We start from the raw sequence: 16160 nt of genomic DNA on the forward strand, positions 1-16160 counted from the left end.
ACGTGTTTATATGATCCATGTCTTCTTTACATATTTGTATTTTCTCATTGCTTGATTTTAAGGAAATGTTTAACCTTGCTTAGTCTTTGTATTGATGGAAAAGTGGAAATCAAATCAGATCTAATTGACCTAATCAAAGTTTTATTTATAAAGCTCAGGGCACTCCCGTGGGGTTCAGCACAGCCATAGTGCTGCAGTACAGGACCCCCATATAGCACCTGGCCAAGCAGGATCACCATGGCAACAACCCTGCAGACTGAACAGGCACAATCCCCGACATGCATGATTCCCACGAGGAAAGCACCAGAGACAAAAAGTTTCAATTAAATCTGAAAACAATAAGAACAAATAGGAGGAGTTCATATAAACAAGGTACCGAGGTAAAATAAAACAATAGAAACAAAACAGACAAAGCTATAAAACTAGCTAATATTTAAAATATGCGTACGGAATAAAAACTGCACAATAAAATGCCAAGTTTATTGATGGGAGTGGAAACGTCGGCTCAACAAAACCCATCAAACTTCAAAGACCTTCATCTTCATCAAAACTAATGAAGCACGTCTTTAAATATCACCTCTGACATGAGGTGAGGTCTGCTATTTGATTTTTTTTTTCATGTCAAAGAAAGTTCTGGTGGAATCCTGATTGGATGTTTCACTCTCAAATAAAAGAGCATAGTCTTGCTACACACAACGCTAGCTAATCCTAGCTTAACCAGCAGAGGTTTTATTGGACCTTCTTTCAGTTTAACTCTTTCGACGCAGAACGTTGTCGCGCTTTGTTGGTTTTGCATGTTTCTTCTAACTGTAATCGACTAGCATTAAACGCTTTGTACCCGAGACAAACAATAGTGAATCAGATAATGCTTGTTAAATTTACGCCACCTTGTGGTGGATATAAATAATTGCTACCAGTCACATAAATATCTGATTACTTAAAGTTAAAAGACTACTTGCTAAATTGTCCCCATGAAGGATACACTGTTTTCTCTCAGATCCGACCTGGAATAGCAGCTCTTTCAATCATGATTGCTTCTAAATTTGCTTCAAATGTCCTTCCAGCTTGTAAAACATAATTTTAAAAGACTGCAAAGCTTTAAAGGAAAAAAAAAAAAAAACATTTTTCTCCAGTAAAGGCCTTTTAAACCCTTGAATGAATGAGATTTTATTAGGGTTTATTTTTCATTTGCATAAGAAGTTTAACTTTCCAGTCAAGTCTGGGTTTCATGAGTGATAACCAATTTACTATCCTATGTCCTATTCCACCGGTCATGTGCTGCATGCCTTTGCCACATTTGACACGTTTTCAGATGGACTATATATCTGGTGCAGGCTTCGGGCTCCTCTGAATGACTTGGCCGAGAAGTGAAAGCTCAGAAAGGAGACAAACACTCGCTCGCTTTTTCCTCCCAAGCTTCCAAGAGGAAACGTAGGCTATTTTACAGAAAGTGACACACTCTCCGCCTCCCTCAAATGCAGTAAACTATCTCCAAATGAGCGGTGAATAGATGGAGGACTCATTTTTACACACACACACACACACACACACACACACACACACACACACACACACACACACACACACACACACACACACACACACACACACACACACACACACACACACACACACACACACACACACACACACACGCACGCACGCACGCACGCACGCACTCTGTAATTATGTCTATTGTGTTCTCTCCCTGTTGTAGAGAAAGAAAACCTTTCCATCTTAGTCATACTGTTGGCCTCTTTCACTATCAGATATTTAGCTGACAGTTTATCTTCACCCTGTCTGGCCTTATGTACATAAACACATGCAGAACACACACACATAAGTGCAAACACACAATACGTTTAGATAAATACTGGTATCAAAACATTTCAAGGAATTTTAAATGTGTTTTCTGGGCCCTTAAATCATGATATGTGTTGTGTTCACCAAAAAAAAAAAAATCTTTCACTTATCTTTTATGAATAAATAATGAAAAAATAAAAATGCAGCCACATTTCAAAGAAATAAAAATGAGTCCACGTCTTCCGTCCCTCAACTCTGTCCTTCCATCCAACAGCTGCCCACTTTTCTGGTTTTTTTTTTCCTTGTGAACATGTTTGTGCTATCTCGTGTTGTGTTATGCGATTATATCAGTGATGAAAGACACAATAAGGGTCTCCTGGAGGGAAGCTGGAAAAGTACAGGAAGTGGATGTTGTGAGGACAGGAAGTTGGAATAAGTCTGTTTGTGACAGAGGAGGAGAAGGGAGCGTTTGAACGCTGAGGGATAAAATGTTAGCAGAATCCACCGGGTGAAACCTGCTATTAAATGCTTCTTCAGAAAACAGGCCTCAGACATTCCACAATGACACATAACCACACACACACACACACACACACACACACTTACACACACACACACGCACACAATTCTCACATCCATACTACTAAACTAGAATTAGCACCCTCCGTTCCAGGAATGCTCCCCAACCCTTAACACGAAATGATGTAATCAGCTTCTTTTAATGCTGGTGTGTGTTTGCTTGAGTGTTTTTACAAAGACGAGTTGTATTTACATTTCTCTGTTGTCTTCAGCTTGTTTGGGGAAAGAGGAAATATAACATTCATTGTGCTTTTGGTTTGTTTAGGCTGAAACCCATAACTAACCAGGTCAGCCCAGGGATGAGTGATAAAATGATTTAATTAGTCAATTAAATAAAAGAAATCCTGCTCATAACTGGACCAGCACAAAATACTGGAGATTTTTCAATGCCCCTCAGTTACACCTCTTGAATGTCTTAGTTTGAATTAAAGCTTGGACGGCTGTAAATTATTGAAAATTTAATGATTAAAAACCAGATGTAATCATGTTTTCACCCAGTGGCTAATGTGGATCATCGTCAAGATCACTTAGACGTCTTCGGACTGCCTATAAAGCCAACATTTACAAACCCAGGCTTTAGGACAGACAGTGATCTTAAACTGTAGCCAGATTATTTCAGAGATGAAGTCCATCTCTTTTCGTTTAAGGCAGCTGGTGAAGGTGAAGTCCATCATTTCAAGAAAGCTCTTTGAAACAGTCATCCATGTCTTCATTACGTCATGGTTGGATTACGGTAATGCATCTATTTAGGCATCAGCCAGTCATCTATCTCACATCTCCAGTTGCTTCGGAGTGCCTCTGCATGTGTTTTAGCTGAGCATGTATGAAGGATCATATCACCCATTTTGGCCTCGCTCCACTGGCTGCCAGTGCACTTTAGAGTTCATTATAAAATTCTTATATTTGTTTTAAAATCCTCAAATGGATGGCCCCACCTAGTACACTCCTGCTCCTACTCAGCTGCTCCTGGTTGTACCAAAATGTGAACAGAAGCTCACATGGGACAAAGCTTTTCCTTTAGCTTCTCCTACAGTGTGGAATAATCTGCTTTTGAATGTTAGAAAAGCTTCTTCATCGTTTACTTTTAAAACATTTCTTAAATCCCACATTAATTTATAATTTAATTTATAATTTATTTATTGTAGGGCTTCGTCTTTTAACTGTATTTCAGTTGTATTTTATCCTAATATAATTTGTTTTCAGTCTGATGTTTTTATGCTTTAGTTATAACAGGTTAAGCTGTGGCAGTGTGATACGTGATGTATGAAGTTGGTGTGGTAATTCCAGTTTCCATTAAGGTGATTTGTTATAATAAAAGTTTGGAATTTCTTCCAGTTTAATCTCTTTATGGGCTTCGATAGTTCATGGCGAGTTCAGCCATTACCCTTCCCATGCTCCATAGAAACTAAGGGTTCATTCACATCAGGATAGTCCACTAGACCCGGTCCGATTGGGGACTCAGCTCAGTTGTAGGGGAGTGTATCCATTCAGACAGAGGTTCATGCTGCACTTTGGTTAAACGAACCAAACTGTTACTATAATATATCCCCATTCCCACCAAAGGTGGCGCTGCACTAGAATTTAGCAAAAGAGAGGACAAGACCAGCATGAAGAAGAAAACTCGAAATGATGCTGATTAGCATTTCTGTTTGCATGCACTGAGCAGGTGTGAATCATAAATGTGTGTGTGTGTGTGTGTGTGTGTGTGTGTGTGTGTGTGTGTGTGTGTGTGTGTGTGTGTGTGTGTGTGTGAAGGAGCGTACCTGTGCCGAGCAGGTGAGCGGGGATGTTAGAGGTGAAGTCAGACGCAGAATCTCGAACTTCCTGGTCTTCATCCTGCAGCAGCATGAAAACACTCCTCCACAGTGAAGCTGTAGTGCTCAGGCCTGACACACACACACACACACACACACACACACACACACACACACACACACACACACACACACACACACACACACACACACAAACTTAATAAGCTAAAGACATTTCAGGTTCACTGTCTGAAAAAAGACAAGATTTCAACGCTTTGACACACACTCACCCAGTGGTAGTTGAGGGTTAGTTAGTAGGGTGGAGGTGCAGTTAACCAGCACCTTGGCAGCCATCAGCTTCACCTCAACAGGCTGCTCCACAGCACAGAACGAGCACACCAGCGCCCCCCATTGATCCAAATCAGCCACTGCACTGATGTTCTGCAATAATTACAGAAATATTTTCAGGTATTTTTATTGATTTACTGCCTTTTATAACCAAAGACGACAACACATGTCTGCTGTAGTAGCTGTTTATAAGAGCATTAAGGTTTGGACAGAATTTTTTTTTTTTTTTTTTACATGGATATTATTAATGTTTTCATTATTTTACAGTAAAATTGATACCTGGAAGAGAAAATCTATATACAAATAGATGAAAAAAGATGAGAGGTGTTTCCAAGTACTAAATGGAGTTTATGAATGTTTCCATTAAACAGTGTTTCAAGCAGGATCTATGAGGCCTGGCAGAGTTTATCAAAATGCCCGATGATGCTTCAAATTCAGCTGCAAACAGCAGCTGTGAACGTCGCGCAGAGCAACGTTTAAAGATGCAACTAGATCAGGATTAGGAAGAAGAAAATGAGATATTGCTGCTCAGATTTGAATTGTTTCCTCTTGAATTTAACAGATCAAACCAGACCGAGTCTTCAGCTAAATTACAATACAGTAAATCTGAAATGATTTTCTTCTAAAACAAAGATGGCCCAAAGAGTAGTGTCCAGCTTCGGTCCACAATGTTGAAAACAACAGATACAGCCAGAAACTGTAGTGTCATGGTGAGCGGAAGTTTAGTCGCCACATTAAAACAGGAATCAAATCAGCCTTTACCGCCTGAAGAATGTAGGTCGAATAAAAGGAGTAATGATCTAGAAAAGCTTCTTCATCATCTCTTTTCAGTGGATTTGACTGCTATAATGAAGCATTTGCAGGTCCCTGTGGGGAAAAAGGAACGCTGCTCTGGTCCTCACAAACACCAGAAAAAGGACCATATCCCTGGTTCCCAGAGCCCAGCAGTGGCTTCCTGGGTGGCAAAAAACTCAAATGTTGCTACTGGTGTATGAGACATGAGACTTCTAAGATCATCTGGCTCAGGCTTGTTTTATATCCTGAGAGGTAAAACTAAGCATTTATTTATTCTGCTCCTTACAGACCGTTCTCACATGTGGCGTGTATGGTAGCAAAAAGCTAGCTGCCGTTACTGAGCGACTGTTAAACTTCTTTTAACTGTTTCTTATAAAGGATGGACCAGTCCAGCACATATGTGGCCAGGTTAGACAGTCATATAAAAAAAAAAAAGCATGCTTGTTGGTGCTCAAGACTTGTATAATTTTCCAAAATCCTAGTAAAACTGCCAACTGGGGGAAACTATTAGCCTGATTCAGTTTCTTCCCAGCTGAAGTAAAATGATTTCAGTAACTTTAAAGTGTTAAAAGTGACACACTCATTTACTGTCATGAAACTGAGCAGTTAAACTTGACTAGTTTGGGAAGCGCTGCTCTCTAAGTCGAACTGAAGCGTCCTTCCAGGATGAGCGTTTACCAGAGGGTCGGAGATGACCAGTTGAACCACCAGCTGGGAGAGCAGCGTCAGGGCAGCACAGTGGAGCTCCACGCTGAAAGAAAAAGAAAAATCAAACACTTTGTGTGTGAAATGAACCTCCTCAGAGGCTAATCAATGATTTAAAGCCATTTATTGGTAAAGAAAATGGGAGTGGCTGTTTTCAAATGGACATTATTCCCTTTATAATATTTCTGATCAGCAGATTTAACCTTTTTTTTTTTTTTTTTAAACCATCTAAAAAAACACAAACTGTTCCTCGGCTTGTTCTGAGGAAACCACATCAGACGCTTCACCACCGTCCTCTGCTCTCATAACTCCACTGTGCAGACTTACAGTCCACAATAGAAGTGTGCTGGTACTCACCACTACATTATGGGCCACAATAGCCTTAACGCCATTCAATCACTCAGCAGACAAGGGCGGCCAGCAACCCAATACCAAACCCTCCCTGGCTCTAATCATAACCCTGGGGCCGCACCGAAGGGGAAAGTGGACAAGAAACCGTGGCCAGGAACAGGCTCACAGGGCTTAAAGCCTTTTGTAATCCAATCCTTATTCACGCCTGTATTCTCTTCTCAGGGGTGAGAAAAGTACAGCAGCGGCTTGTCAAGGAAGGCGCGTTTCTGCCAATGCATGTCAAAGAGCTCACTGTACAGGCACACACACAGATATACTAGAACAGCATGTGCCAAAGGAGTTTGTGGTAAAAGAGAGAAGCCGTATGACTCATGAGTCTTTCATAAACTCTGACAATAACACTGCTTTCGGCCCGGCAGGTGTGAATAATCTAATGGAGGGGAATTAATGGTGCGAATGGAAGCCTAAGAGCACAGATATCTGATTTCAGCCACATAAACGCTTCCATTCCTTCTGGTTTATGTTCAAACAGACGCGGGAAGCAAAACACAGCTGTAATGCACACGTAAGCATGCAAACAGCTCGCAGAGAGAAGAAAGAGGATGAGTCGAAGAGTGGCCAGGTGCAGGCAGCGACCCAGTGTGTCCCCACCACATGGATTCTGACTCTGAAAGGAGTCTAAGCGGCCAGCAAACAGCAGCGTGAAGACTCTTCAGCGTGACGCCAGAAAACAAAAACTGAGCTATGGAGGAGGAGCAGGAGGATTGTGTGGTGCATCCATCTCCTCCATCCATCACTGCCTTTAAGCTTCCCGGGTTGCCATGAGACTGTCTCATCCTTTGTCTCATAGATCATCATCAGTACAATGAATTATTTAGGAGTTAACAGTTTTGAGAAATGAGTAAAGTGAAAAAAAACTGGAGTAAAATGTGAATAAATATTTTTTACTTAGATAAATGTGATCAACCATATAAAAACGTTGATGGAAACTGCTGGGAAAAAATGAAACATATAACAATCTTTTAACTTCGCAAACAGACAAACATAAACACTGGGAGGACATTCGACTTCTAAAAATATTTATTTCAGAAAAGGCACCAATATTTATGTGGAAAACAGCATCTTTAGTGTTTCCCATTTAGCAGAAGTAAATCAGTCTGCGAAACAAGCTTGTTCTTTATGCAAAATAGACAAATCTGCAAGATTTTTTTGTACATTTATCTATGTTTGGGCTTGAACTTGTTTCCACATCAACTAACAGGTTATACAATGTATTTTTCCCTCTATTACCAGGTTGAAAGACTTCTAAAAAGCTCTAAAAACCTTTGACAGCTCCCTCAGTGTGGTTGTGGTGATAACAGAAGTTTCAGATCCTCTGATTTGGATCCTTGTTAGTTTGCTTGGAAAACCCGTTTTGTGTTGGGAGGTGTGAATGTGAAGTCAAACTCTGATGCAGAAGAAGAAATTAACTCCAAAAACTTTGGTCTCAGTTGACTTCAAGTGAACCAAATTGCAGGCAGTGGATGACAACACGAAGCACATTATGAGGTAATGCAACCAAAACCAGGAGGATCATCTTGTGGTCAGACATGGAAGGGCGCAGTAGAAGTTCCTAAAGAAATGCCGTCATCCCAAAACCATTCGTATCTGAAGCAGCTCTACATGTTGTTTTTGTATGGTGGAAGCAAAGCTTGTCCTGTATTACCCAGTAGTTGGGTTAGTATGGGTCAGGGGTTGAGTGTCACAGTCCTGCAAATGTTAGGGGTTTCCCTGTTGCAACACACCTGATTCAAATTAACGGCTAATTAGCAGACTTGTGTAGAGTTTGATGTTAAGGTCTGAACAAGTCTGCTAAGGTCTGACAAGTGCCAGATGTGTTGGAGCAGAGAAACTCCTAACATTTACAGGACTGCGGAACTCGAGGTCCGCTTTGTTTGACTGGTGTATAAAAGCAAACTTGGATTGGAAGAGTGAACTGAACCCAGTCCCCAATCACACCCAGTCTAGCAGACGACCAGGTGTGAATGATTCTGATGCTACATCTGATCAACATGTAGTCGCCAGTGAAAGTATTTAACCCCCACGACACTGGATTCCCCTTAAAAACAGGCAACTTCAGGTAAGCAGCCTGCTTTTTTCTTGTGATGGACCAACAAACTAAACACCTCTTAGCTCTTTACTCTCCATGAGTACATGAATGACCTCAGTAGGTATCCCTGGTGTTGGTCATGGTGCTTTCTACCCTCTGGAGGGTTTTCTTCTTGTTAAATGGAACCATCTTCCTCTCCACTGCCTCCTTGCTCAGGGTGGGGGACCAAATTGAAGAAAAAAGCTCATGTAATCTGTTGGTTTCCTTAGCGATGTAATTACAAACAGTTTTATATGAACTCAGTTAATATAAACTGGACTAATGTGCATCATATGGATTGTAATTAGATTACAGTGAACTGGACTGTCTCTATGTTGATGCGAAACAAAACAGCTCAGCTTCATTGAATTCTTCATTTCTGATGTAGCCACAAACAAACAAACAAACAAACAGAAACAATCCATGTGGTTTTACTGACCAGTGTGCAGAGTTCTGAGTCAGAGTGAGGAGGTGCAGCAGGACCTCCTCCTGGGACAAAACCTTTGCAGCATCCCTCCATCGCAGCTCACTGCTGGAGCTCAATGCACTTAACACCTGCAGGAGCTGGGAGAGGGAAAGTGAAAGCTAGTGAGCAGGTGCTAGACTGATGCAGTCACCTCCATCACACACACACACACACACACACACACACACACTCTCTGACACTCGGCTGAGGGAAGCTGCTGAGCCCCATCCATCAACACAGCTTTGGTGTCCTCTCTGCAGCGTGGCTGGCAAGTTGCCCTGAGGGTATTTTTACCCCACCGGTCACATCCTTAATACACACACACACCCTAACTACAGTTACGCAGCTGCCTCGCTCCCGCCTTCTCACAAACACACACACTAGCACGTGCATGCACTCAAAGATGAGCAGAACTGCTGGCATCCTGAGGCTTTTCTCTCATCTCCATCATTGTTCCTCGTGCCCGCTCGTTTCATCCATTCAGCCAAACCGCCTGTTTCCTTTGCCCGGTCATTTCAGAGCAGGAGGCAGTGTGTGGAGGGAGAGAGCTGTTTTTCCCCCCGTCAGGGACCCCTGTTAAATATCACACATGGAGCCGAGAACACATGTTGACGTTCCTCCTGCATATCTCACTGATTATTTTTTCTTTCAAGGCTCCAACTTGTTATTAGAGCTTTAAAATAAAACTTGCTTGATAGGATCTGTGGGTGGAGTGAAGAGCGAGCGGGTGCATGCTGCGCCTGTGTGTAAACGTGTGCGGCTGCATATTTGTGTATGCAGGTAGTGAAAAAAGCAGCGGATATGCCTGCGAAGCTTCTGCTGTTTCGGCCGACTCTGGACTCAGTTCAAGGGTTTAAATGAAAATAACGACCTATTCAGATCAATTTTCCCCACACAATTCCGATTGAAATCTCTTCAAGGTCAACCAAACCCCAAACTAAAGGTCAGTGAATAGGAAAACATTTCTCTAGAGATGCTCTACTGGGTTAAGGACCAGAATCTTGCTGGGCCGCTCCAGCGCCGTTTCAAAATGTCACCCCTATGTTTCCTTTCCAGCATGCTATCCGTTGTTGTCATGATCAAAAGTAAAGCTCATTGTCTGCATGCCTCTCCACGCATCTTTCCTTTGGTTGGAACTAGATTCACAGCCAGTGTTGGAGAAAAACTTGCCCACAGAATGATGCTGAGATCGCTGCGTTTGGAAGTAAGAATGGTATTGATAAGGTGATGGCTATGTTCAGCGTCACATCGCTTCAATGCATCATAACTTCTTAGTTCCTATGGTCTGGGAATGATTCAGGTGCCTTTAGTATAGATATGGGTTCAGGTGTAAACCAGAAAAGTGATCAAGATAAATCAGATCAGTGGAAAACAATGACAGATTTGCTAATATCACAAATTCTGCCACAATCTGATTTGATTCAGGATTGAGTGATCAATCCAGCATATAGCTCTGTGACATGGTGCATCATCCTGCTGGAGATATCCATCAGAAGATGCTACATTGTGCTGATAAAGGGATGAGTGTTTAAACCATGCTATGCAGAGAAAATATCCACAATACCATTACAGCACCATCAGCGTGACGCGTTGATACAAGGCAGGATGGATCCAGGCTCACATGATGTTCATGATGTGCAACATTTTTCCATCTTCTATTGCTGAGTCTGTACAAAGTTACTTTTCTAACATCTCCAACTAGTCTGTTGTGCATTTTCCTCTCCTCCAGCTGCTTTAGTGTCCTATGCAAGCTTGTCTGACACCACTACGCTACATTTGAAACAACAGAGATGAAATGAAAGAGATGGACATGGTCAGCAACAACACTGAGGTAGGCTGTGGCGGTTAAACCATGCCATGTTGGTACTAATGGCTCCAAAGGGGAGTTTCCCACAGATATTTCCAAGAACTTTTATGAGCTGGAATTTATTTACCAGGGTGAAATAATCCCTGCTAATCTGTGGGGTTTGCATTTCTGCTAGGGCTGTGACGATATGCTTTTGTCCCGATTCGATTCGATTCCAATTTTTTGGGAGCAGAATTGATTTAAATTGCGATTCTCACAATTCTTCGATATTGCTGATTTTTGTAGATTAAAAACAAACAAAAAATGTATAAACTTTTTCTTTTCCTCGTCATTTTTCTTGATTTCAATTAGGACAACACAGTAGCCAGATCATCATTTTGCTGCTATAATGCCCAAGAAGAAAAATAAAAGATCAATAAAACAATAAAAATTACAAAAATTTTTATAACGGATTATTTGTATTTATTTGGAGAAAAAAAATGGATTTTTAAACAAAAAAAATATTTTGAAATTGTGAAGCAAAAGATCCCAATTTTCGATTTTTTGATTCGATTTTCCCACCCTTAATCTCCGCTGCATCACAAAGTTGCAGAAAATGTATTCTATGGCGGATAACACTTGTTGCCATGGCAGTTGTAACTAATTCAGTTGTTATGGTCTTTTAGCTTCTTTAATTTCTTTTTCAGTTTATTTAACTTTCCCTGAAGTCACTATTGTCTCCCCGCTTGTCGACTAATTTTGCCAACTTAATGTCATGCTGAATGTCTTCATGATCAAATTTACACTGAAAAGAACCAGAACTTTGTCATCTATCTACTTTCCTTAGCTCCATTTATAAAAAATGATCAAAATACGGAGTCAAGACGTTCAAAGTAAAATAAACATGCTTACATGTAAGGTGGAAAGCTGCAGGTATGATCCACAAATCAGAGATTTTCAGCCTCTCAACAATTCTGGGGAACCATCGACTTATTCAGGAATAGTTTGGGGTTGAAGGAAAGTTTTAGGCTGCGTACTGTTGGTGGAAATGTGTCCAGGTTTGTTAAAAAAAAAAAAAAAATAAATAAAAATAAAAAAAAAAGTTGTTTAGGTGGAAACAGGATCCTCAAAAGTAACTCATAACAGTCTAAACACTAGATAAAAATCAAGATAGATCCATACTATCATGTTGTTTCCACCAGTTGTGTGTGTTCAGAGAGGGTATTCTACATTAACTTGATTGGAACCAGTGTTTATTTAACTTCCTGTTGTTTTTCCATCATCTTCAACCAGTCTGACCATTCTTCTATGATCGAACAGCAATGCTACATTCAGTCACTTACATCACCTTTCTTCCTCATCCTCATGCTCAGATTCAACTTTAGCAAGTTGTTGTGCACATGTCTAAATGACTATATGTAGTGAGTTGCTGCCATGTGATTGGCTGATTAGATTTTTGTGTTAACAAGCAACCAAACAGGTGGACTTAAAGTGGCCGATGAGTGTAGATCCATGCATTTTATACTGATAGTGATAAGTTTCCCTTTGGAAGAGTTTATCATTTAGACCAAAGACCTCTGGATATTATTCATTGGGATTTCTTGATTTGATGTTTATCTGTCTGACTGTGACACATCGACCCCGATTCCTCAATCTGCCAGTCAGACTGAAGCAGACTGGTGTTGGTTCATAACTTCCTCCATTTTCATTTCTAATATTTGGGTTTCCCTTCACTAGCAAAGCAAATCCGTACAAAACCATTTGCTCTTTTCAGGTCATGACAGTGTTATTACTCATCTGGTCAAACCTCCTCTCCTCCTACATCACTACAGAAACACTAAGCAGCACAACGATGGTATGTGTGTTCCTCCCCGGCTATCTGCAAGTTATTTAACTACTGGCACAGACCCAGCTGGTCCGACCATCTCCGCTGCTCCTGACTTTTACGACTCGTCTTAATGAGCTCCCGTCTTCCAACACACTCCGTGGCCCACATGCTCAAACATACACAGTCACAGGAAAACATGCCTGCTCAGGCGTACAGACTTTCATAGCTGTAACATGCAAATAAACAGTGACACCCACCCTGCATGACCAGGCGCACACACACAAACAGAAAGATTTCATGGCACACTATGAAATCTTTTAGGAGAGATTTTCAACAAAAAGCTTGTTTTTTTTAAGACTTTTTACTTTAACCAAAATGAGCTGATGATCTAAATGTTCCTGATTGTTATATACAGAATACAGAGAAGATGACAAGTCAGGCTTAGAAGATATTCCTGGGCAGAACAGTCCTTGGTCCACACCTCTACCCGATGCCTGAGGGCGAGCCATGGCAACCGGCCCGATGGCTTGGCATGTCCTTGGCACATGGGAGGCTCCTTTTAATGGGGCCGATACATTAAACATTAACGGCTGGTCTGTAAAGCCAAGCCTGGAGAGGAATGCAGCTCTAAACACACACACACACTTGAATGAAGAAATTTAAATCCCAACCAGTATGAGGTGCACATCTGACCCATAGCAGCGCTGTGTCATGTCAGCTTTGGAGGGGAAACAGAAAGGGTGAAAAGGCTCGTCCCAAACAGGAAAACGGTGGAATTTTTCTCTCGGAAACTGAACTGAGTGAGTAGGGAAGTCGGCTCAGACAGTGTGTTTGGCGTTATGGGTGACTAGCATGTCGTGCAAACATCTGTAAGCAAATATCTCCCTGGTTTACCCCCAAACCCTCGAACAAGACTGCACAGAGGGACATACAGTGGATCACACACACACACACACACCTAAAAACAACCAGACACTAAAGGGCCTCAAACAAACACACAACAAACAAGTGCACCTCATACAACACCTATGTGTGAATTTGTGTGTGTATGTGTGTGTGTGTGTGTGTGTGGTCTTACCTTGGCCAGACACTGGGGGTGTGTCTCATGAAGAGCCAGGCTGGTCAGGTTAGACAGGGTGGTCTCCTCCAGCCACTCTGGCCTCCTCTCCTCTTCACCTTCCTCATCCTTCAGCCTCCTCAGGATGCCCTCCACTGCCAGCTCTCTCACCTCGTAGCGTGGGCAGTGCAGCAGACCATCCAGCAGTCGGCTCGTCAGCTGAGGGCCTCCCCACCGTTCTGGGACCTCCACGCTGGCAGTGAGAGCCACCTGGGCCAGGCTGAGCAGGTACTGAACGCTGCCTGGCTCAAAGGCAGCAGAGGAAGACTCAGACGTGATCAGTTCCGAGGCCATCAGGACCAAAAGGGTCTCCTGGCGGAGAGTGCTGACCTCCGATTCTGGAAAGAAAACAATTTCATTCCAGTAACAAATGTGTCAGACGATTCTGAAAGGTTATTTTTTGAGATTGCGATGAAAATACATGATCATCACCTGGGTTAAAAAGTTGCCCACACACATTTTCAGTCACTGAAATGGGTGTGTGCTGACAAGCATGGATCAACTTGCCTGTGCATGTGAAATTATGAGACTCCAGTTTTACACAGGTAATAAGCATCACACACAAGGTAAACAATGACTACACAATAATAATGACGGATAATAACAATAATTGATAATAATTGATAATAATAATAAATACAGAGTTGGAAGTCAAATCCTTCAACAGTTTTTATGAACAAAATAAGAACGTGAATTAAAGTGGCTGAAACAAGTTTATTTTATAAAATGACTATTCTGTACCCTGGAGACATGATTTTGGAAGCATTTCGAGAGAAGGAGGGAAAAAACCCAGCTGTGGCTTCGGATGGCAGGATGGGCTGATCCTTATCCACAGTCTCTCTCTACTCTTATCTTCAAACTCAATACTGTTCTTTAGCAGCATATTAATAAACATTTGGTGTCCCACGTAACTATATAAAATAGTTCTGTCATATAAAGAATTTAACAACAATGGGTATATATATAATACACACAACTACCAGGTTTTCTGACCTTTAACCCTTACATTTAAACTACAAAACAAACCTGCTGAGTAAAATAATAAAAGAAAAAAAAAACAAAAAACAATGAGCTGATTCCACGAATAAGAATCCCTGAAATAAATACCTTTAATTTATCATTCAATTTTCTTGGGTACAAACCTGCCATCAATTAAAGAAACTCTGATTAACTACATCAAACATCAAATAAAGTTCATTCGGGACATTTATTCAGAGTTTACAGAGCTTTCTAAGTACCAAAGGGATCTCACTTTTGGAAGGTGTGAGGAGAAGTGCCAAAAACATTTCTACATCATTGGATTTACCATGAAACAGTAAACACAGTCATAAAGTAACCAAAACTTACAGTGAGGCCTCGTTCCATCACTGCGGCCCTAGACTGCAGAGCAGCCTACCAGACAACCTCATGGCTGCAGAGTCTGGGGATGTTTTTAAAAAGAGGCCAAGACCTACCTGTTTAGCTTCGCTTTCCAGTTAATTTTTTTATATATATATTTTTTGTTTTAGTATTTATTTGTATTTGATTTTATTGCATAACAAATTCCTTAATGGTATTCTTACACTATTTCTCTTTTGCTCCTGTGGTGATGCCCTCTGTGGCAGTGGGTGGGCCTCCTCCTGGTGTAAGATATTGTTTCCTCCCAGCAGTGTCAAGCAAGATGTTTATTTATATTAATGATTTTATACCTACATTCAGTTAAGAGACAGTGTTGCTGGTGCAAAAAGTGCTTTATAAATAAAGTTTGACTTGATTTGATAAAGTAGCAAAATATAAGAAAACCGTTACACTGCAAAGAAATGGTGAAAAGACAAGCTGAAAACTGGTCAAGGACCATCAGCAACACTGAAGGAGCTGCAGAGGGTTTGGATACATACTGGTTGTGCGCTCCATGTGACAACAATCCACTGTACGATCTGTGGGATAACTGAAAGCGGAAATGTCCTCACAATCTACCAAATTCTAAGCAAGTTTGTAAGAAAAAGAAGGTAAATACTCCAGTTGAAATACTCCATACTGGCAATAAGACTGAATACTGGGATTAAATCAAAAGTTAGTTTAACAAAGAATTAGTTTCAGGGTGTTTACACCAGTGCAAACAGCTTATTGTAGTTTGTGATTATTTTTTTCTTATATCTTGTCCTCCCTAGTTTTGTTTTCTAGCCACTGCATGTGCCATTTAAAATGATACTTATACTCCAAAAGCTATAAAAGTACATAGCTAACACATGTGATAAGGGCTTTCACTACTCTTACAACAGTGTCCAAAGATGAAATGTTTGAACTTTTCCCTAAATTATCAAGAATCCCACTAGTTAAAATATTCCCCTTGGTTTTATTTCCTTTGCTGCATCCAGCCTAAGCTTCCTACAAGCGAAACAAACACACAGACACACCCTTCTGTGAAGCGAACAGATGCAAACAACAGACCAGACTGAAGAGACCAGTGTCTTCTGTTCCTTTCTATTTTCACTTTTATAGGAAAGGCTGCGTCAGTGTC

The 16160-nt window shown here is 41.1% G+C and overlaps 1 protein-coding gene across 1 annotated transcript in view; it reads right to left on the bottom strand.

Annotated features, from left to right (window-relative positions):
• The window catches only part of thada (THADA armadillo repeat containing), a 142203-nt gene that overhangs the window by 14169 nt on the left and 111874 nt on the right, over positions 1-16160 (bottom strand). The window contains exons 32-36 of the mRNA XM_079249231.1: positions 13622-13998; positions 8903-9027; positions 5958-6030; positions 4427-4577; positions 4146-4268 (exon numbers count right to left, since the gene is read on the bottom strand). Of these exons, the coding sequence (XP_079105357.1) occupies positions 4146-4268; positions 4427-4577; positions 5958-6030; positions 8903-9027; positions 13622-13998 (849 nt within the window). The remainder of the gene's footprint in view (positions 1-4145; positions 4269-4426; positions 4578-5957; positions 6031-8902; positions 9028-13621; positions 13999-16160) is intronic.

The sequence above is a fragment of the Telmatherina bonti genome (assembly GCF_933228915.1).
Source record: "Telmatherina bonti genome assembly, chromosome: 11".
NCBI lineage: Eukaryota > Metazoa > Chordata > Actinopteri > Atheriniformes > Telmatherinidae > Telmatherina > Telmatherina bonti.